The sequence below is a fragment of the Acanthaster planci genome, linkage group LG12, assembly GCF_054643075.1.
Source record: "Acanthaster planci isolate LZ-2023a linkage group LG12, COTS_SCS, whole genome shotgun sequence".
In the NCBI taxonomy this organism is placed as follows: Eukaryota; Metazoa; Echinodermata; class Asteroidea; order Valvatida; family Acanthasteridae; genus Acanthaster; species Acanthaster planci.
In genome coordinates this window covers 13390016-13413736 of record NC_141788.1, presented here as the reverse complement: position 1 = coordinate 13413736, position 23721 = coordinate 13390016, and the positions used below count along the sequence as shown (strand labels likewise).

The window sequence follows — 23721 nt, the reverse complement described above, 5'->3', positions numbered from 1 at the left end:
TGAAACAGGAGACTGGCAATACGGCAATCTTGTGTGCACAAGAAAAATCACGATTTAAGGTCTTTTACAGAGCACTAAAAATCCCGCTTAGATTGGAAACTAATAGCAAAACGATTTAATCGGATTTTCTGAAGAAAAAAACGAACTTAAGACAAAAACCTGAGAGAAAATGATTAATTAAAATCGCACTCCTGTAGGGCTTCGTTTTCGCTTACGCTCCCAGGCCATTTGTGCGCATGCGTGTATAATTATGAATTTATCAGTGAAAAGGATATATGCCTCCTAAGAGTTTGCATGCTTGACCAATCACAAGGCACGAAATCTGTCGACCTCATTGATCTCCATTATAATGGAGATAAACAAGTTACATTCACTGTGATTGGTCAACGTGTTGCAAACTCTTGGAGGTGCACTATTGTGAAACGCCCGTATTGCGTGGCGAGGCAGATTCCATAACGTATTGCTACTGATAAAGTAGCTAATCTAAACAAGTTACATTCATTTTTTTTATAAAGATCATCTGCCCTTAATTGACAACTGTCCAGCGTGATCTAAATACCGGCCTATTCTAACCCAGAGCGTCCCTTTAATAATTGGTGTTTGTATGTTCCGTTCTGGCCTATTTGAGCCACCGTTTTATTAATACATGTTCCCTTTTATGGTTGTCTTGGGCCACGACTACTGATGTATCTGAAGAGATGGTCCCGATAAGGCGACATTCAAAATAGAAAGTTGTTTCCTTTCTTTTCCTCACAAAAGCGTATAAACAAACGACACAGGAAAATATAGGCCTACCGAAGTTTAAGTAGACTCGGAAATCCTCAGACTCGTTAAATTGTTGCTCCCCCCAAGGTTCTACAACTGCCTGGCATCTCGCAGTTACAAATGCAATGTGAAAACATAAAGTCGGTACCTGTACATGAAACTCCTCCCTGGTTTTTACCAGCCCATTCAAACCCTGAACAAGTCACTTCCAGTTGTATTGTTATTGTTATAATCTGCTGCAGATAGAACTTGTAAGTTGACCCCTGATGGCGTACTTCCGGAACCCTTGGATAGGAAAAATAACGTGCAAAAATTTTAGAATTTGTAATATTTTTTCGTTCAGTAAACTAAAGCCGTATACAGGCATTTTGTAAAATATTTGATAGCATATTACTTTACAGAAACTGCAAAATTACTTGACCCCTCCGAAAGAAATATATTGCCAAAATCAACCTATCACTTCAGAAAATCTAAAATGCATGAACAGTCCAATGCGGTGGTCTCGTATGCAGATCAACAGTTACGGATTTATACTTAAGAGTCTTTTGGTAAAAAGCCAAAATAACAGCAGACCAAAATATTTTAAGGATTTTGTAATTTACACGTATGAGGAAATAAACTGAAAACAATAACCTGCCCCAACGACACATTCTAAGGTTTAATCTAACCTTCGCTGGCAAGAACTGCGTCAGGTTAACTCGATTGAATCTAGAACCCATCTACTCCTGGGAGGCAAATCTTTGCGAGGTTATACAGTCTCGTTTTAACGAAAGCACGGGGAATGAAAACAAACATGCATGAACAAGGAGACCTGGGAACGATATTGCAAGAAGTGAAAGGCCGTTGATAAAATTCGTTTTTTATCCATCTCCAGGTGAATTTTTAAACGTATTACTCGAGGAAGACAAAGGGAAAATTCCGACAGTTTATCGAACGTGATAGGACGACCCCACGTAAAATCCCCGTAGGCTGACAGGGTTCCGGAAGCCTGCTGCATGACCTTTCACTTTCAGGCTCTGTTGTGAAGGGAACTAATGACGTGTTCTTTATTGTCAACAGAAGTTGACAGACGGCAATATTTATAATCACAGTCTAAGGATTCTGTGTACAGTGACGTTGTTAAGCTTAAGTGGGTAGCAAATACAAGTGCTAATCACTAAAGCAATGTGTCTCTCGTCGAGCTTGAAGTCGGAGGGAATGATTTCTGGTTTATCAATTTATGCAGGTGTTTGCACATTTTTACCAGTATATGTGAAATGTTAAGTTCCATTTCGATGTCAAAACACCCAAACACTGGTCACGAGCAGTCGAGTTTAGTCAAGGATTTCGTTGTTTTTTCTGGGGTATTGTCCGAGGAGGGTGGGCAGACGAGGGAAGGATAGAACATGGCGGAATCATAAGATGGAAGAGACGAATTTCTCGAGAGGATGTGAACCTCGCTTGGCAAAGGCTCTTCCGTGTCTGAGGAAGCCGACGATTGACCTTGGCTAATGGTCCCCCCGGCGGTTTCTGTCGAAGCCAAGCACGCCCTCCCCAGATGACTCTGTGCTAGTTCGTCTGACATGAAAGACAACAGATCGTCCGTCTCGTAGGCTGCCGATGCAAAACTGTCTCTGTGACAGTGAAATGTGATTGTCCCATCGGCGTCCGGTAAAGCGCCAATGTCCATTTCAGCGATGTTACAATTTAGGGTATGGGCTGCCTCTGGGGATGGCTCGATTCCAGTTGTACCACCTTGCGTTGATGTTCCAGACACCATATTAATGCGTGTTTCGTTTGGAGGGGTAGTCTTCGACTGTTTGACACCACTTGGGTGATTGAGGGCAGCATCAGAATGTTGCTCGGGAGTTGGAAGTCCTCGGAAAATCAGTTTGTCCATTTCTGTTTCATCGGTGTCATCTGGAAAATCATCCAAATGGCGCCAAGAGTTTTTCTCCCTCCCGCCTCGTGGTCGTTTTCGGTCTTCAATGCATTCATCCATCGTTCTTAGGTATTCTAGCTGGTCAGATGAATGAAGGAACGGCATACTTGAACTGGAAAGAGGTGCCCTGCAAGATGGAGAAGAAACGTTAACCTCTCTGGTTATATGGTAGACAAACGAGAACACAGATTATTAGATTCGCTACGAGATAAACCTAAAAACCCACAACCAAAAATGTTGACATCTTCCGCAGTTTGAGAAAAACACATGGAGTGCACCAAAATTTAAAATAGCTCCATACGTCGACTGCTTCGATCTAATATTAGCACGATGTGCAACTTTGAAAGGAAGTCTAATATTTATTTTAGCGCCTTTTGAGCATCATGTATTCATATTTCCTACCGTCTGGCTATGCCAGCTTGTACGGCTTGTCTGATATCTCGCCTTGCTTCGATTTCCTCAGGAGCAGCCTAAAAACCAAAGTGAAAATGAACAAAGGAATTAGCTTGATTTCACAACAACGGTGTTTTCCAAAACAAACTATAAGCTTTCTCATGTTAACATTTTTTTCAGTGACTTCAGTCACTGTTCTATTCTGCTATAAAAAGGACTCACTATGCTGATCAGCTCTATATTATAAATTGCATTCTGTGACATCTTAAGTTGTAACATAGTCTGGGTGTCTGAAATGAAATTACGGGTTGAAAATATTTGTGTCGGAAATCTAATTCTCAAATAACTTCAGTCAGCAGAAAGGAGCATCAAAGATTTCAAAACTATTGGGGATTCCCTCGGATCCCGTAACAAGGAAAGGCAATTGACAGTTAAGGCATCCAAGTTAATTTGTTGGTGTATCCGCTTGGCACAATACGTACACTGGTATACGTACAAGGTTGCATTTTCTTTAAATTTAATCCCGCCATAACTCCCACGTCCGTACTTGATGATGCACGCAGCAACGTAGTAACTTTGGTGGTGCCAATTTCTTCAAAAACCAAATTTATTTACCTTAACTTAACTCAAAGGTATTGCTATCCGAACAAACGATACACCAAGCGTTGTGCAAGTAAGAATATTTGGTTTTAGAAATACATTTTGGTACTAATGTGCTGCGAACGAAATAGAACCGGTTCCGTACCAAGTTACGCCCACAGATCGTCTTCTTAGGGCTTTTCCTTATTACGTATAACAAGACAGCTTCAAGTGATGACGTCATCAGCTAAACAGAGACGGATACGTATACGCACGTGCACTTTCTGTTTGCAGCTTCAGAAGTCGAACTTCTGCAGAGTCGAATTCAATAAACTGAAATCGCCATAAAAGCGACAGGAGTTTGGCAGTTGCTTCAAACGTCGATTTTCAGTTGAACGGATGTGATCTTTCAAGATGGCGCATCATAGGAGAGGAGACATATTATAATGATATAGTGCGACAGTTTCTTTCTGCGATAAATTTTGTTGCAGGGGATATTAAAAGAGAAAATCTCACAAACCCAACATTACTGTTGTCAAAAAATGCAGGTTGCTACCATAATATGCTGATTACAAATTCGGAGAAATGATTCAAAATAGCAACAATTTCCCCCTCGCATTAGACACGATTTAGAACGAAACGCAGGTACCGAAATCCCCATATCTCTAAGGTATAGGCTTGGGATATGTCTCTGAAAACTCTCCAAAAGAGATTATAATTATACGATTACAAAAAACGATCAATTGTTGATAAAGTTTGCCTGAAATGTAGCCTATGAATCCTGCATCATGTTTGGGGCATGTCAGCGAAAAAGATTTTTTAAAACTGAAGATGAAAATATTAGACATGGTGGAACTCTAGTTGTTTCAATTCTGTCTGCTCATCAATGTCATCCTTAGACAGACGACCATCGCCACTTCACGATATGTCCATGGCCGGGGGCACCATTTGGTTTTAACACCGAAACAAAAAACATGCATGCGCATTGTCAACGGATACCACTATGATGTGCACAGTGCCTCGTTAAATGTCATCATTTGGAGATATTTTGTGCAAACATGTGATCTAAGGTATTCAATCTATTTGTTTGTTTATTGGGGATGTTTGGTTGTTTGTTTAAAGTTTTTTTTTATTGTTGTTCGCCTTTTGTTCTCTGTCTTCACGTCTAAAAACTCTTTCTGACCTGAAATAAGAATTCAGACGCACTAAGAATAGTAAACAATCTTACCGGTCTCTGTTCCTTCTGTAACATCTTGCCAAATTCTCCCTGCCTAACCAAGGTAAGAAGGTCCCGGATGTTTGCAGAAGACCTAACCTTGAAGTCGGAGTTAATCTCATGATGAAGTCTCTGTAGAAAGTCATTCGGACAAGTGAGAAAACCGGTTTAAAAATGCGGGGCGAGTCGAAGTACAAAATGGCCTACAAAATAGCGATTGCTATAGCTACATCACGAGGATGAAGATGCATTGACTGGTTACTTTTTGCGTAATTTTCACTCCTAAGAAGCTCTCACCTGACTGAGCACAAGACAATCACGTCGGTGCTTTGGTAGTTTACGTAGATATGGAACCAACCATTTATGTGCGGCTATTTCGACAAGCAATATCAGACAGGCTATAATTGTACCAGCAACGAGTAGTAGTAATAATCCTGCAAAGACAAAATAGCGGGAAAATACAGGTTACCAATACTGAGCACACGCTGGTGGTGAGTCAGAAAATGCAACACCAGCATTGTACCAAGTGTGGGAAACGCACGAATGTAGGCCCACGTGGCCAATTCAAAGACAGGTGAAGACAACAGAGTTTAAACATGATCTAGGACATTGCGTATTTATTCTCATGGACTTGTGCAGAAACCGTTATCGATCTGTAACTTTTACCTACAAGAAAACCTAATCGAGTAAACCTTCAAAACTATGTTTAAACTTCCTAATGTTTCAACAAAACACATTACTTTAACATAAATAAACAACGTCTCTCTAATGTTGAAAGTCATCCTGAGCCAAAAGCAACTACATGTTCTCTATCAAATCCGACAAACAGTATGCATGATGCAGTATAATTTGTTTCCTCGAATTTTGAGAAAATTAACGTTAAGGTATCGCTCTACTCACAGACATAGACACGGTATTCCCTGATTAAGTGGTGATACACATAGGTAAGGCCAAGTGAAATCTTTTACAATGTACTGGCCACGGAAAATTTTGCGGTATATTAAGTGTTATGAAAGAATTTGGTGACCGGTTCGTCTCTTCTTTCAATGATTTTTTTCGCCTACTGCCTTTATAGTTTTACGCATCCCCCGCCCCCATTGAGCACGATTTGTCAACCTCCACGGAATTTGGAAAAATTACATCAAAAAGGTAGATCGCAACTAAAAACATACCCATGCACATGCACTATGGACATCGCTAGACCATAGGGGGGGTAATCACGAAAATGACAGACTGACCGTTAGCAAACTTCAGGAGTTGATGCTACTTGATGAGAAAGCGAACACATACGCGCATTTGAGACGTCAGATCAAAATTTGATCAGACTTCACAAATTCACTTTTGTGTATATTTAATATTCTGGCTGCGGATTCGCAAAATATGAACACATTTCGACTCGAGGGAAATTATGCTGCAAATCTGTCGTGACGTCAAATTCACTTCGCTTTCACATTTCCTGTTGTATGAACGGACCTCAATAGCAGTCTTCATGCCGACAGCACCATGCTTTTCCCCACGAAACTGACTAAGCGACGCCCATGTACAAAAAGCATATACAGCCAGTGTACAAAATAATGGATATTTATGAATGCAAGGTAAGGATAATTTTGTGAGATGTCAGATGGAATGTTTGATTCCACTCGCCGAGTGCAATGCCACCCCATGAAATTGTTCTTAACATTGCACAAATGTGAAATATTCACTTCATGTTTGATACAATACCTGAACAAATCCTCTTCCGTTAGGAGATTAAATAGGTCACGCAAGCGTATTAACGTCCTTCATTTTGCGAAACAGCTTCGTGTCCGAAGCTCCACCCACTGGTACAAGGTAGTACCGTGCCATGTTAGGCTGGTTTCTGTCCCGACATTATTTTCCTCTTTCTTACTGGGAATGAGATATATAAAAGGGGGGCGGGAACCAGCAAAGTGAAATAAAGTTCTATTCAACATTTGGTCATCGATCGACATGTGATCACCAATCCATCAATCAGGATTTATGCAGAGACCGTATAATAACTAAACATGTAAAACTGTAACATGACGCGTTAATCAGAGTATGCCGAGTCTCACCGAGTATCCGGTCTAATAAACACTTATGTGAACGCACTAATCGTGTTTATTACATGCTGGTTGAACGACCAACAATTCATTATAAGGCAGGTTTAAGTGTCAGAGAATCAACAGCGGATCATCACGATCCTATGGAGGCGTAGGACATGAATAAAACAGTTTAACCCACTATTTCGCCCGGGCGGATTACTATTCGCCTGAGTGGATTACTATTTTGACTGGGTGGATTAATTGCAAAATTGTGGAGCACATAGGTATAATCCACTTGGGCAGAGGAGTCACCACCCAGGCGACAATATAATTTGCCCGGGTGAAATAATAACTTGCCCAATCGTAATATGCCCGGGCGAATTAGAAAAGCCAAAATATTTTTATTCATGTCCTAAATACGCTTCCTTACGACCTGGATCGTAAGGAGGCCCACAGAAAGTCTGAATTCGCAATACCCTCGTTGCATCGAACAATTTGGTTAGAGACCAAGCCTTTGTATTACCTTTGTACTGGGTGCAGCGCGGTAAGATGGCCACCGGCGGCTTCAATGTCCAATGTACGTTGAAAAAGGACATCGCGACTCTGACTTGTTATATTACGAAAGCCCTTTTGTGGCATCGAGTGTGTATTTCCAAAAAGTGAAGTACTATTGCAGTGTGTTGTTACAAAGTTTATTTTTTCAACTTCGATTTTACGAGATGTATTCTTCCAAAGTTTGTTTGTTCGAGATATATTTCTCCAGATCGTTCTGAGATCTATATTTAGATATATTGTTCTATCTTTGGAAACAAATGGTTGTTACAACAAAATATATGTTTCTAAGTTCGTTTTTGTGAGATACATTTTTTGAAGTTCGTTTTTACGAGGCAAAAAATCAAATTTGAAAATACATATTTCTTGAAAATTAACGTGGAAAATGTATCTCTTGAAAAAAGACAAAACAATGCCTCATAAAAACAATTTGTTTCTAAAAATAGATCTCACAAGAACGAACTGCAGAATACATATATCTCGCACAAAAAAATTTTAAAAAAATATGCTCATAAAAACGAAGTTAAAAATACTTTATAAAGACGAACGTCGAAAAAATCTTCACTTTTTGAAGGTATTATATTGTTTTGATGGCACTCCAGGGCTTTTGTATTAATATATGAGTTCCGTGATAGAATTCAACACATCCGAAGGATTTGATACTCAATGGCGAAACATGATATATTACAGAATCAAATTACCGTTTGTAATCGATTAGATTACCGTTCGCAGAGACGTGTAGGCCCAAACAATATTTCTCCTTGAGGGGAATAAGGGGGGGGGGATAAAACAAGGTCTTGTCTAACCAAGACTTGTCCCAGTATAGAGGCTACAGGCCCATTCTGTTCTTTCTGTATTACGCCTATATACTGACCGCCAACGTGTGCTATAGTGACCGTGTTATCCTCGCCTCCAGAGGTAGGGTCAAGTATGTCTTCCTTCATGCAGCCTGTGGATTCGAACCATTTTCGCTGGAGCTCCTCCAGGATTCCATCTAACTCGTATTCAAGAATCTTCCCCGAGACTGTGTCTCTTAACGGTGATTCTGTGTCAAAGCAAGATGACAGGACTAATTAAGACGAATCAATGTTGGTTTAGGCTACGGTTAATGCATACGCAATCATATGTTTTGAGGGTTGGGTAAGCTGCCGGAGGCTGGGCGAGTTGTGATTTGAATGGTCTCATCAAATTCATGCTGGGTGTCGTAGGAATACAAAAAGAGAGAAAAGGAGAAGGTAACCAACTATAAAACAATATAAAAACAAAAAACCCTTCCACGGCTCTATCTATGTCTAGCTTTACACAGCATCCCTATTGGTCATTTGCAGTCCAGCCCCACCACCGTTGACTTTTTCCACGGCCGGTTAGTGTCTTGCCCCCTCTAGAGAAATCCAAGAGACTTCCACAGCATTTATTGCTAACATGGTATAGGAAAAAAATTAGGTTTGACCCCTCTGTGAATAGTTAACTTACATAACAGCAGTGGTCCAGGAACTACCTGTACTAGGCTTATCTATCGCTGATAAAAGCCGAGTTTTATACCAAGGGAATCCAATTTAAGCCATCCATTTTCCTTAAATAAAATCGGAAGAATAGTGTCCTTGAATAGTTTGGTAACTGAGTTTTATTAACACTTTTAGCTTTCTAAGGTTATTGATTTAAGTGAAAGTCGAAAATCAAATCTTACATGAACGTCTGACGGGCCTTTTTCTAAAAATGCGGTAAGATAACAACTTCGCGATGTTTTCCCACATTCACAGTTTTTGAATGATTCTGTAATCAATTTTTTTTCTTTTATTCATTTTCGTTTAAATTACAACATCTCACACATATACCTGTAGAAGGGTAACTACTCTCCAAGTTACAGGGCATTTGCAACGGAGTATCCTCGCCTTCGAAAGGTGTCATTCAAAATACATTTTTCGATTCTAATTTATACCCGAAGGCTCTTTGCGCGTCCTCACGTTTGGCGTAGGGTGCAGAATGGCTGTTACTTGTGTAATAGTTAAAAACCTAATGACGAAGGGTTATCCTGTTTAATCACTGAAGAGTTCAGTTCTTTTAAAATGCATTTGAAAGAGAAATTTTGCCTATATTTGACGAGCACATTTTTTGTGGAGACACTATGTACACTGATGCGACACTTCGGCACACAGGTAACGTTAGTCCATCCATCCTTAAGTTCGGTACAACAGACAGACCCATGGGAGCAGTTACAGGTGTTACAGAATCTCTGGTACGCTGTTTGATGCATTACATTTCATGCGGAAGATAAATCATTAGGCATGCTACCTGTTATATTTATCCTGTGTATACCCGCACTAATTGAACAATATTTCACACGACCGTCGAAATGTAGTTGCCTATGTTGCTTAGAAATGTCTTTTATTTCCCTGTACACATTTGAAAAGCCTTTATAACGTAAACTTCATCCATATAAAATCGACTGTTGAAAGAATGACAACAAATTAATTCATGTAGCATTCTCAGAGCGAATTCACGAGTATGAATATACTGGGTGAAACCCCCAAACCGTCGGGCGGTATATTTATAAGCAAGGTACTTGTAAACATGGCAATGCAGAAGTAAAATTCTATTTTTACTACAAAAATGCTAAAAAACAATTGTCAGCATCCGGTCTTAATATATTTTTGCGTTCCTTGTGGTTTGTTTGATGCCAATGGTGTCAAGTCCCATATCCTAATTGTTTCCAGCATCCAAGAACTAAGTCGTTTCGTTTGTTGCAGAGGCATTACTTTAACGATTTACGCAGAGAATGAACATCCCATAGTTAAATCTGAGCATACGACAGCTTGTGGAGTAGTTGAAATGCACCGAGAAGTCATAAGGCACACCAGAATGAGAAATGAGATATTTGAAGTTAAAATTCAGTAAATGGTAATGTGAACGCAAACCACGGTGAAGCTAACCAAGCAAACAAGTGTAGCTGCAATAAATTTTTCTTAGACACAATTTTTCTGCAACTTTGTACTCTTTTCAATGTACAAAAACTCTTTATATTCCTATTTGGTTGGACACTTAAATTATCCATGCTTTCGTGGACAACTGGGGGCGCTGTTGTCGTGTGTCATCCCGGGAAGATAGTGTTCAGTGCATCGGTTTATCCGCTCACATTGTTAACCACATTTCAGAGAAAAGAATTGATGCTTCATTTAATATTGCTATGCACATAAACAAAAAATCAGCAAAAAAGGAAAAATTTAGTTCAGCAAGTCACAGTTTGGCTCATAAATACGGAAATACTCATTGACATGAAAATAAAAAGCCATAAAATACCCTTTGAAATAGTGAAACTGGCTTTAGTTATTCTGCATTTACCTTTGGGTACTCCTATGCCATATCCTTCCTCGCCGAACGGCTTACCCACGCTTACTAGGTTGCACTGTGGATCATTGGCCATCCTGTACTCAATCACAGGTGAATCGTAGATGAACACATCCAATTCACCGTTCCTATGGCAACCAGGAGAGAAGGTAAAGTAGAGAGAGAGAGAAAACAAAACAAAACAAAACAAAATATTTTTTTTAAATCCTAGATTTAAACTTTGCCTTAAGGATTCATCAAGGAAATCAGTTAGCGAAAAAGATTTTTTTTAATTACGGTTGTGTGTCTGCTGGCACGTCAAATATTATCATTGGTGGAAAGGTCACAGCATTAAAGGACAAGTGTAAGCCTCAGCAACATTGCAAAAATCCTAAATGGCTTTGAGATATCTCTAATATTCGCAGTGCTATTGTTACCGATGTTATGGAAAATCAGTGAAAGGATACTTCAACTAGCTGTGAAAAGGGCAAGGCAAGCAGTAATACATTATGCATCTGCAGCTATCACCTGTGCACGTGCAATTTTAGCAGGGTCAGAGCCGCGTAATCAGAGAACGTGAGAATAGACCTAATGTGGTAGCATTCAAATTTGGGGATGAGATTTTGGGATGACAACAGACACATCGCCTCCCTTGAATCACGAAAGGGGCAGCTAAATATTTAATTTTCATTACTTTCATCTTTTTTCAAGCAGTGAATCTGCTTGGCATTGCTTGACTTGTCACACTAAGTCTTGGAAAATCTGAAACCCGCAGGATTTTCATGTTTCATGATCGGCTTGTCCGATCAACTACCACATTGTTTTGCAGAGCCCAACAAAATCCAACCATCAAAATAAAAGCTGAAAATATCAGAAGAAACTTCGGGCATTGCATTATTTATTATCTGCACTAACTGCAGAATAAAGCAATAACTTCACCAATTATTTTTCAAACTAAATTGTTAAGCAAAAAGTTCAGTGAATATTGATTATGTTGTGGGCCTTTCGACAAGACGTGTGGAAATATTAATATAAACAACAACATCAGTTACCGTTTTAAACTGAATATCAACTTTGAAATTACATTTCATTTTTAGAACACGCGATACACTTCAGATGGCAACGAAGGCATGAAACAGGTTCTATATCGAAACATGGGTTGTCCATTGAAAAGAAATGATATTCACTGTACTTCTGCTTCATTCACACCCGATCAACCTATCTATCTGGCATTATCCTTTGTCCCAAAAGAAACTAAATACCAACTTTGTTTTTACGCCCGAAGACTATTATCTTAGCTTTTCACTGGAAGTGCGTGAACTGGGAACCTCAACCTAATTGCCGATCAAAGTGAGTTACAAGCCAGGAGCGCAATTTAGTTAGCCCATTTCCTCGCCATTACATCATTTTCTCTATTCTTGTAAAAGTAGGAATACAATTCGGAAGAGTAGAAAGTGAAAAAAAATAAATTACCTAAAAAAGGAGTATTTAGTGCCTAGACATGTTGTATCAATGCCTGCACGACTGAGTATGGATCTCAGACTAAAATGAATATATACAGGTCCTGAAAATTACTGTCCATATTTAAACGGCCAGGGAAAATTGCGCCACGTTGCAGATATACGTGTGTGCGTGCTTAATGTAAAAAGTGTGCATTGTAATTTTGGATATTATCTCAGAATAGTGGCGACATGATAATCCCCGAGAACGTCGTGTATTGTGTTAACTTTGAGGTATATTAGCCGAAACACTCGCAAATCTACTTTTGTACACAGAAAACACAATCAGTTCACCCTATTCTGGAAAAACATTGCGATGTTTAGACAAGTCCAGGACAATCTATACCGTTGGACGCACCGTAGGGCCTTTGCACGTAGGGTAATCGGCTTGTGCTGTGGATGCAGCGGCACGGGCTCACTTCATTCCCTCAAGGGTGTTACGTTTGAAATGCAGCAGGGAAGGAAGCGTAAACAGACAGACGAAAGGAGGGGGGTATCCTCTTGAAATCTCTCGAGTAAAACGGAAAGGCAGCATTGCCTCTGTCATAGGTGTAAACCAGCATTAAGGACGGAGACACGTGAAGTTTTTTAATACACAAGCCTTTTGAGATAGGAGTCTTCCGGATTCGTTGGGTGTTGTGTATGGTTACAAAACATTTCAGTTTGTAAGATTAATTCCACGAATGGGACGTAGCACACTCAGCATCACCTCTATTAGTAACTGGAGGCAAACGTGATTTAGTTGCAAGCATTTCATTGACTTATGTCGTTCAAAAGCTCAATGATATCGACAGAGTATCAACAGTTGAGTATCAACGGAAAATGTGTGGATTCTATTAGTGCTAAACTACTGCATGTGCTTTCTCTTTACGTTAACTGTTCCCTGCTGTAGGCCTATTCTTGCATGTATTGTACTTTTTGGACTGATGTGTATAGTTCAGTTCAGACTAAATGGTAATGGCGTTTCAAATTCTTTCATTCCATAAAATGTAAAATTTCAACATAATGATCACTGTATAGGAAAACTCGCTTCGAACAGTGGGCTCACACATTCCAGTCACCCTCGTAATTCTTCCTGTCATGAGTGAATGAGTCGATGTCCTGTGGACATGTCTTGGACTAATGGGAACACACGCTCTGGTGCACCAGTGATCCTCCCGGGATTTAGATAAAAAGCAGCGAGAGACAGGAACCATTTGCGCATTGAAGAGGAGCTCTGAAGAGAGTAGCTTGGTGTTTTTGTTGTTTGCTCCTAGTCGAGTGGTCAAAGACAAGTGTTTCACTCGAGCAAGCACACACACACACAAAGAGAGAGACAGAGAGGGAGAAAGGCGGGTTAAAAATGCCCAGGTGTGCTCTCGAGACCCGATGGTGGAGCGTCAAAATACTGGCAATGTTCGTCTTGTCCATTTTATTGCGGTTCGTTGTTTTACCACCCTCCTCGTTCAAACGTACCGATGATTAGTGAAGCTGTACAGTCATGGGTGCACGATGCTTCAAACTAGATTTTCTTCCCTTTAAGATTTCACACCACCAAGCGATTCGTGTTTGTCATTGCAAATCACAAATCTGTTGGACTGATTGAAAAGGAAGGGCAGACATTGTTTAACAATATTTTTAAGCAAAAAAAAATAATGTAAACTTGTTGACTACGCAAATTATTCCCTAAAACAAATTTTAAGTCGTCGTTATTGAGTTAACGTTGTAGGATATTGACGAGGGATAATTTTGAGATAAAAATACATAAAAACATAGACGCAAATACTGATGTTATAATGTACTTTTCAGTACAAACAAATCCGTCAAATGCAGGAAATCAAAAGCATATCCTTTTCATTTTTTAACATGTACTTTTCCATACTCCTGTACTTGTTAATATTAATTTCATCACAAAATCAGCTTCAAGTTTTTAATTTTTTTCCTAGTTATGGGCACTGACGGTGGTGGATGGGGGTATGCCCTCGTTTAATTTTAAGTTGGGGGATATTACCCCGGCATACACTGCCTCGAATTAGAAATTCAGGCCTGCAGTTATTTTAGGTAAGCTGATTAATTTTCCTTTCCTGTGGAGTTGAACGAAAACATCCAAGCTCGGAAAACAGTAATTGTAAAATATTGATTCAAACATCTATGCCAAGACCCCCTTTCCCTGGTTCACTTGAGTAGGCCTATGCATGACCACGTTTAACCCACACTCATCGTTGAGTCGCACTATGGGTAACTAGATGCTAATATTGTATTGACGCTTTATACAAAAGTTTGAGTGTCGATATTACAGGTAGAGAAAGTGCCATTTTCAGACTGGGTTAGCAAACAAAATAATTACTCTAATTGGGTTATAGTTTTGGAGGTGGAGGTGTTTTGTTGTTGTTTTTGTTGTTGATGTTGTTGTTGTTGTTTTTTTACTTCACTACAAAAGCCCTCTGGCGGGCTTGAATTTGCATGGATGGCAATCCTGGGTATAGACAACGGGGAAATGTCCCTCGCGATAATTTTTTATGGAAAGGATGCCAATGCCAACACCGTTATAGTTTTAACATTTAATATCTGTATATAATTTAAAGGGAATTTGCTCTAAGATATTCAGTTTTAGATTGGACCTGAATGCACCTAAAAATGCACCTACACTGTCCCAAATTGCCAAACGTTTCTCAGGATCTAAGGTACTCATTAGAAGAGCGCTGATTCAACACTTCAGATGAGTGCCGTTTTATCAAATGCTATCGGTTGAGTGGATGGTATCCCGCCGAACTGACTGTAGACTGTATGGCTGCATGTAGTCGTAGGTGCCATGACACAGACAGCAGACAGCAAATAAGCCCTTAAGCTTCATCCACCGTATTTTGGCGAGGACTTGGGAAAGCAATATACTCATGCCCTCCTTGCGAATGTAGTTTGAACGGTTCGTTGTTTAGACCTTTGTATGAAAGTTTTAAAGTTAAAATTTGGTTTTCAAATACATATTAAATGTACCGTTTTGATTTTGTATGAGATATCATCTGATCTGAGCCTTATTTCCGAACAGTCAAAGAGGATGTAAGTCCTCCCTTACACTGGGAAGGGGATTCCTTTGGGACAATAGCCTAGTGAATTGCTGTTTTGGAATACCTTTTGATGTGCGGGAAAAGAGAAGTCACCTCTTGGATATATATGCGATCGGAAAAATGAAGATAGCCATTTCAGATTATTGGACCGTCGTCTGCCACAATTTGGAGAGGGCAGCAGACTCTCATGTTTCTATATTGCGTCCGACGAGTCAGGAAGGGAGACACATTAACAAGCAAAGCGATGATCCGTCAGAAAAATCCGGTACCAATATTGATACGAATACTTGATACTGCTCCACCAATACAAAGTTACTCTCCAAATTTGAAAATGGCGACTGAAAAGGGGAAAATTAACACGGAGGTATACCCTAAACTCGGGTTTAATGTGTGGCTGAGAGGCTCGCCAAACTGGCCAACACTTTTGTTATTAAATTGCATAGATTTTTAACGAAATAACACTGGTCGAACTGAAGTCTGTACTCTTTCAAATTTTAGTCACCAAGGGCACGTTTTATATGTCTTAAAATTATAATCCTCAATAACACGTGAATAAAACTTAAAATCACTATAGCAATGGTCACGTTGTAAGGAACACCCAAGTAAAAAACAACTTGCAATAAAACGGTAGACACGTGGGATGCGTCACACTTCAATCTCTTCCAACTGGTAACAACGTTCACCTCTTTCAATATGCTCCCAAGAGAAGGTTTGAGGAGATTTTATTCTTCAAGTTTTAATCCTGATTTTGATTCTTTACGATGTACATCGTTTTGCCGTCAATTATGTGCCAGGTACGTGCTAAGCTTTTGATCTGACTATTTGATGCAATGTTGTGTATTGGTCACGAACGATTAAGTGTCCCTACATCGAATTAGACAGTGCAATTACATAGCGGACAGCGAGTTCATGCAAAGCATTCCACTCCTGAAGGACTCCTCGAACGTGAACAAACATCTTCACTTCCACTGATTCACTGTTTGTTTTTCCCCGATACGACCTGGTAAATGCCATGTTGAACATGGACATGAAATCCGCACACTGACCGCTGTCTGTAGGCTAGTCGATTCCATGATAATGACATAAAGCACTTGCCATGGATCGAAAAATAATTTTCTCTACTGGGTTTAAATTAGAATATTCAACAAGGACGGAAATTTACAAATTCGGAAAGCTCCCAAGAGGGGTAAAGATCATTGAATGAGCGTCCAGACTCCGACGGTAGAATTCCCTGTCGATTTTAACATCAGGTCAGGTGTAGTGCCGCGTTAGCACTGGGAATACGATAAGTTATATAGTTCATCGACGTTTCAGCAAAAAAATGAATCATGCTAGATAATACAAAAGGGGAAAATGAGTTTCAAGCATAAACTGACAAAAATGATAGACAAGAGGCTGATGATTTACTAGCGCTAATGATGACAATACACTGTATTAATTTCCCACTTCCACTTTGCTGTTATCTGTTAGCCAGCAGCGTATAATTTTGGATGTCGGGGGGGGGCTAGCCCAGGTGGACTCCCTGGCTGTACTACGTTACGGAGGGAGTTCAGGATATAAAGGGTGCAAAATCGGGCGAAAAATTTTGTAACTAAAATTTCGACCTTTTCCAAGGAGCCAATTTCACGTCTGTAACTCCTATGCATCCTTATCTCCACAGCTGGTGGGATAAGAAATTCGACACATCACCACCAAAGACGAAAATGGGAAAATAAAGTCAGACGTAACGTTAATTCTTGCCATTGTTGTGGACTGTTTTCAGCCGTTCTCCAGTGCAGTTCGTACAGTGTGCGCGCGCAACTACCTGGCGCACGAGACTCCGAGCTGCATACATGCACATCGAAACTACATGTTCTGACAGGAACCAGTGAAACTGAAGTCTAACTGAATCTACTGGTTTCGACGCTCGCATATTAAAAGTACGTAAAGCGCAACTTGGTTCTCAGCCACAAGTACCATTGATCTCCATGCTGAGGACACGCAACATCGGGCTGAGGCGAGGCTGTGGCGTGCGTTGGTGACGGTTGGCCTAGTTACCTGCACGCAAGCTGAGTCTACTACGGCCAGTACGGGAAAGCTAAAATTCAGAATTTGTACAAATTCTTGGCCGTTTTTTTAACATTGTGGTGTCCACAAAATTCGATAGAAGTTAAGGGACTCCCGGCAGTTCCGTACGATCGAGGGGACAGGGTATTATCCAGCAAGGCTTTGGCACATTTCTGTTGCCAGCAATTTACTCGTATCTCTTGATTTGTCCCATTTTAAATTTTTTTTAGCGATGGAGAACTTTTCCACAGATGGTTGTTTTTTAATAAACTAGACTGATGATAAGAGTCAATAACGGCAATTAACAGTCACAATCCCTTGGGCCTGAATTCAAAAACGAAAAATCACCTATTTTTAGATTATTGAGTATTTTGAAACTGCACATGATTTCTTCACTGGTGAAAAACATTAACAAGAATATCAGAAGGCACTTATGATTACAGAGGACTCCAAACAACTACATAGTACATGAATTTGAGTTTCCAGCTGTTTGATGTAGGCCTACGTGAGGCTGAGGATTTTAAGAGAGCATCCACCCACTCCCCAAAACCGTATGATTTAATTAGGAGATTTTTTTTAAAACTTCAACACTGTCCATTGCTCTAAAATCCAACTTGTCACAGCCGTTTGCCGCTTCAGTCTATTTATTGTATGTTTAGTTTACGCATAAAAAATAAAGGCCGATCAACAGCACAATTTGTGCATGATCGCTACTTACCGCACGTGCGCGCGCCAGTACTGCCTCTGCATACTGTGTTCTCGATCAGTATAGCGTCGCTCTCGCCTGTTCATCACGATCATCATGCCCGCAATGTAATCCTCTTTTTTATTCCTCAATTATCAGGATAAGTTACTCTTTCATTTTAATAAAAATCGGATCTTTGCAATATTGTGTATTTATACATGTACATCTTTAACAAGTAAAAACTCTACGAACAAATGAAACATGTTGAACCTTTCAGAGGGATCGTTGATGAACTTATTCCCGCACAAGAACCCTGCATATACAAAGCCTTCTACGCTAACCGAGGTTATTCTTATAAAATAGCAAGTATAAACCGAAATATAAAGCCGAACAAAATCTAAACATTTTAGGGTAACCAACAGGGGTTTAACTTTGGTCAGCCTGAAGCCCCCGATCCGACAAAAACGGATTGCAATTTGATATCATTTCGACGGCACGCGGGTTAAAGCCGGGTACCAGTCACGGCCTCCGCGTAGCAGGCAGTCAACAGACCTTTTCACTGCAAATTGCGCACGCGTAGTGCATACACACTGCTCGGATTCCACGTGCGTGCACTTTACCATGAATTCGAGAACGGATGAATTACATCTACAAAGGTAATGTTGTCTCTCACTTATTTTCCTCGACCTTGCAGTCTATAGTTCGTTCTGAAATTCCCAAACCCCCCAGACGGATAGATAAGGCCGCGCCACGAAGAACTTTTAAACGTGAAAAATTAGTTTCTTCAACAGGTAAACCAAGAACAAATTAGAACCAATTTTGTGGTCGTTTTGTACACAACCTTTATACCCTGGACGTCAGTCATAATGACCTGGGCTGGGGGGGCAACAGCTGTACTACATGTATTCGACTTCCTTGAGGTTTGCGGTTCATGTTCTGTGGCCGACATTTTAACGGTCATGCATCGTAACTTTGCATACTGGTAACATGAGATTTAAACACTACAGAATACTTGCACTTAACTCGGAAACATTAAGTTAAAAATCTCGGAGAGAGCTATTTGCTCTCAGAAACAATCAAAGCGCGTATAAAGGGAGCGCAACTTGGACGAGATAGATTCTTGTGAGCAACAGACTTACTTGAGGTTATCTATCGCCTGTTCCGTGCTGTGCTGTATGTAGTTCTCCATGAAGGCGTCTAGGTTAGGATTGAGGCTTCGGAGGTAGTTTTGTATACTGCTTCCCGTCACTGTTCCGATAGTGATCTCCGATGTAGGATTCTTCAACTGAAAGCAGAGTTTGAATTCTCGACAAACAATAGATTCCAACACTTTGGGTAAAAACTGTGGCGGGGATTAAGTTTGAGATCTGTATACTGGATTGTAACTAAATCCTGCATTCTGGAGTGTAACTACAGCATCTGATACTCAGCTTGCTTCATTTTGAATCGAGAAGTGAAGTGATAAATTTTCTGTGACACATTGCGTCTAGCATGGAAACCTTACCGGTCTTTTACGTTTGAAAGACACGCATATTTAATTGGTGACTTTTGATGAAAATCGTATAGCATTTGGACAGCAACCAGCCCATATTCCCATCCCAAAGGAGTTTAATCAACGGACGATGTCGTCCCTGAGCGGTAAAAAACCAAGTGTCGACGGCCATTTTTGTAATCAGAACCAGGACTATATACGAAGGGTTAAATACTCGGTTTATCCAATAATGTTTTGGCTGGCGTTTGCCCTGTAATCATGCTCCTGCATAACGTGCTAGCCTCAGCGAACATCTTACTCAAATTCTGTGCACATTTCCCCCCCGGATATTTCCCGCCAAATATTGTGACTCTGCATTTTTAACAGAGGGCATCTCGCCAAGGAGTAGTTGTCTGGAGAGGGAAGGAACAATTTGCAGTGAAAATTCAACGTGCCGTTTGGGGAGCGGAGTGAACATTTTGCCATTAGTACATAATAAAGTAGATGTTTGACAGTGAACTAATCAATCCATCTCAATGAAACACATACATCCACAATTTCGTATATAGGAAACGGCTGACAAGAACAAGTTACATCAACAAAAGTAAGAGACACTTTTCTCCGGTTCAGATCTACTGGTAGCCTTATCCATTTCTTTTTTCGGTCGACTCCATTCACTGCTTGATTAAAATAAATGTCTTGCAGAAGATTTTTGTTAACTGATAGCATCTCTTATCATCTTGGACTTTTGTCTAAAAATCTTTCCATTCCATGTTTCTATACATTTGTCTTTGGACCGGATGTTTTAAATTTTGTCAAACAATTTGATTTTTGCGTCAGTTTTCAGCTTTATCCGTTTGTTTTTATTTCGTGATTTACATTTAATGTTGCGTGTTCAATACTTCATGTGCGGAATGCAAGATTGCACCTTATTTACTACTATTAGTTTTTTGTTTACCTTGATTGTGCGAAAAGTGCAACTCCCTGACGTCACCCTGTGGGCATATACACTCCCATCACAACGTGCTAAATAAACCATGGAAGTTGATCAATCTGTACATTTTTCTCACGGCAAAAACACCCGTCTCCCCTCAGCCATTCAACCTTGTTGCACCTGATCAACCCTGCCTTGACACATCGCCAAAAATGTCACACGTACAGCAACTTCGATTTCCCGACAGATGTCACTGTTGTGCCATACGCTGACGCAAGCAACAACCCACTCTACTGGCTCTTATATAGAAGAACAAAAGAAACATAACCAGAAGGAGAGAAAACTTTGTCTTTGGCTGGTAGTATTATAAGGACCTTGTTCACAGGAGTGAAATCCTAATCTGTGTTTTGTTCTAGATAGATATCAACATTCTGTTGTCCTGTAAGACAGCGCAACCCACGAGAAGGGAGGAAATGTGCTTCATTTTCCAATAGTAAACTATCCTACTTCCAACATTGATCTTCATGGAAACTGTTTTTGGATTACTACATGTAGACTACGTGTGAATATAGATACCAACCTTCCTTACCGTCAATATTGAAATTTGATGCGGACGAATGTCTGATGTAGGCAAGTCTAAGGTTTCATATTAACTCTTGACTTGTCATCTCCAACATTCAAGTGCTTTAAAACCAATGGCGTGAATTGTGAACAAGTGGAGAGCAAATAAGATATGCTGATGTCTGAAATTCCAGATGATATTTAATGAAATCTTGAGTATGATTTTCTAGGTCGTTGTAAGAGCATGAGCCGTTGTCCTCGTATAGAACGCCAAAAGGACCTAAAAGAGAACCCGCTGAAACTGCAACGCATTCTGACATAATACTGTCAGCAGTGTACAGAATCAAGCGAGGAAATCGGCCTCGGACGACCAATGTATGCATTGTTAGCTTGCCCTCTGACAAACCCGGATACTTTGGTCACCTGTATCCGAGGTCGTTTCATTTGGTTTGGAAGTAATCTAAGAGATTAGAACACGTAGGTCCACCAAAATGACAAAGCAAAAACTGGTAGCTTTACCCCTTCTTATGGATATGTTCAAATTTTACTGCTAATGTGTGGTTCACTTCATTTTGCGCTTTGAATAAGAAAAATATTCAAACTGTCGTGGCCTAGTCTAAAGCTATTGCAATTTCTAATCACAAACCTGAGTTCGAATCCCAGGTTGGTTGTGATACAGTAAGCATATCATGCAAGACTTCAGGGCACATTAGTTTGTAATGTTACCGTCTGAAATGTGAATCTATGAGCTAACTGGAGGCCAGGAAAAGCAAATGAATAATGTGATACGAAGCAACTATGCCCGCGCAGCTGTCAGCATTTTTCCCCGCAGTTAACTGCCGCAAGAGGTTACTTCACTTCGGTTTAAAATAATCCTTCAGAGCCATGATTTCAAAATTGAAGGTGATTGTTTTCCACTGAAAGAAATTCAACCTTTTGGCAGAATAGAAACACTTTCTTGGATTCAGACTAACTACCACGTCAACATATGTGTGTGGAGAGTAAATCCTTATAAAAATTTCCCTTGTTGCTTTAAATTTATTCATTTATGTGATAGGTCTCACGCAAGCGAATAATTGTTTGTAAAAAAGCCCACCGTCACCCAAAAGGCACACGCGCATTTTCCACAATGGCATTTTGAGCCTGGCTTCATTACACCCATTTTACAAAATATCTCAATTATAACTACTGCTCTCTCCTCCCCCTCTACCGTCTCAAACTCCCAGTTGTTTGCGAAGCCCTTGGTTCATGGAGGTTTCCAGATCGAAATCGCATCCGGGAAATCAATTTTTGCCTCGACGTTCATTGAACCCACCTGCTTCTTTCTTTCGCTTCGATGTCGAAATCCAAAAATAAATAAACAACCGTGGTTCGCTCTTCTTCTTTTGCTCTCATTAATCAACATTTCATTAGGCATTGTTACAAAAATCGTCCTTGGTTTTTAGATGTTTTTAGAAGCAGAATTCTCTATCGCCCTGTTGAGTGAGCAAGTACCGTTGGTTGACGCGAAGTGTACTCCCAATATTCCAGTCATTGTAAAAGTGTTCATTGATATTGACAGAAATTACATCACCTCTTCAAACCGTTTGCCTTTATGTTTAAAGACTGGATACTGAAAGGTAAGGCCAAAACAGAAAATATTGAATGGTGCATTAACATTACGTTATAATACAAAATATTTGAACGTCACCAAGACGCATAGCGAGCTGCTCAGGAAAACTAACGCAAGGTGTTTACGATGATACTGCTTTCATCAAGTCACACCATGCTTACCCTCGGGAATTTAATTACTCGCCTAGGTTCGCCGTAATTGCTATTTACTGAAAAAGCAAAGACGAGTGCATGATCTTGCTATTTCAGCTGATTTTGAGATAATAATTATGCCCGACATTCTCAATGAGATCAGTTCAGAACAAATTTGGCTGGCCATGTAAACCTTTTTATCGTACTTGGTTGCCCCTCATCAATAAGAGATTGCTAAGAGTAATTCTTACACTCTACTAAATAAATCTCCACTTCAAAATTTATCTCTGTTACTTGAATCACTCAAAAAAAAGTAAACACATAAAGATAAAATTACAAAAAAATCCGAATCAAACGAGGCACACTTGAAGTGCAGCACAGCAAAAACAGAACAAATCAAACAAACAAAAAACAACAGGAGTTGCAGTCTTCTAATTGTGTGAAGTACAACTACCTAAAGCTTGCGTTTAAATTGCCGTATGGCTTGAGATGCATCTCCACTAATATGATACATGTGTATTTTGTATGTTACGACTGTATTCTAGGTAGGTGAGGCAAAAGGATACAATTCATTAAGAGATAAAGAGAATGTATGAACCTTTGAAATGGGGAGGACAAGTTCGGAATATGCCTAAACCGAGGAAAAACAAAGCAGGCGGGGCAAACATCCCTATGCATGGGGGGAAAGGTAAGTAGACAGGAGTCACCTGGAAGGACAAACTTTAAAGCAGACGATATTGAAAACATACAAAAATACTGTGGGTAACTAGTTCACTTTGTGAAAGACAAACAAACAGAAAATCCTCCCCAAAATAAATGACAACAACAACGACGACAACAACAACAACAACAGGAACAACATCAACGACAGATCTGGGTTAAGGATGACCCCTTCTCATCATTTATAGTTTTGGGGACAACTTAGAGAGGTGACCAGAGTGCCGCT

At 40.0% G+C, this 23721-nt stretch overlaps 1 protein-coding gene across 1 annotated transcript in view; it reads right to left on the bottom strand.

The window, feature by feature from the left end:
- Window positions 1–404: 404 nt before the first annotated feature.
- The window catches only part of LOC110987209 (glutamate receptor ionotropic, NMDA 3B-like), a 59625-nt gene continuing 36308 nt past the window's right edge, over window positions 405–23721 (bottom strand). Inside the window, exons 5-11 of the mRNA XM_022249739.2 lie at window positions 19206–19351; window positions 10808–10941; window positions 8343–8513; window positions 5172–5308; window positions 4887–5006; window positions 3089–3156; window positions 405–2813 (exon numbers count right to left, since the gene is read on the bottom strand). Coding sequence (XP_022105431.2) covers window positions 2063–2813; window positions 3089–3156; window positions 4887–5006; window positions 5172–5308; window positions 8343–8513; window positions 10808–10941; window positions 19206–19351 — 1527 coding nt within the window. The 3' untranslated portion in view covers window positions 405–2062. The remainder of the gene's footprint in view (window positions 2814–3088; window positions 3157–4886; window positions 5007–5171; window positions 5309–8342; window positions 8514–10807; window positions 10942–19205; window positions 19352–23721) is intronic.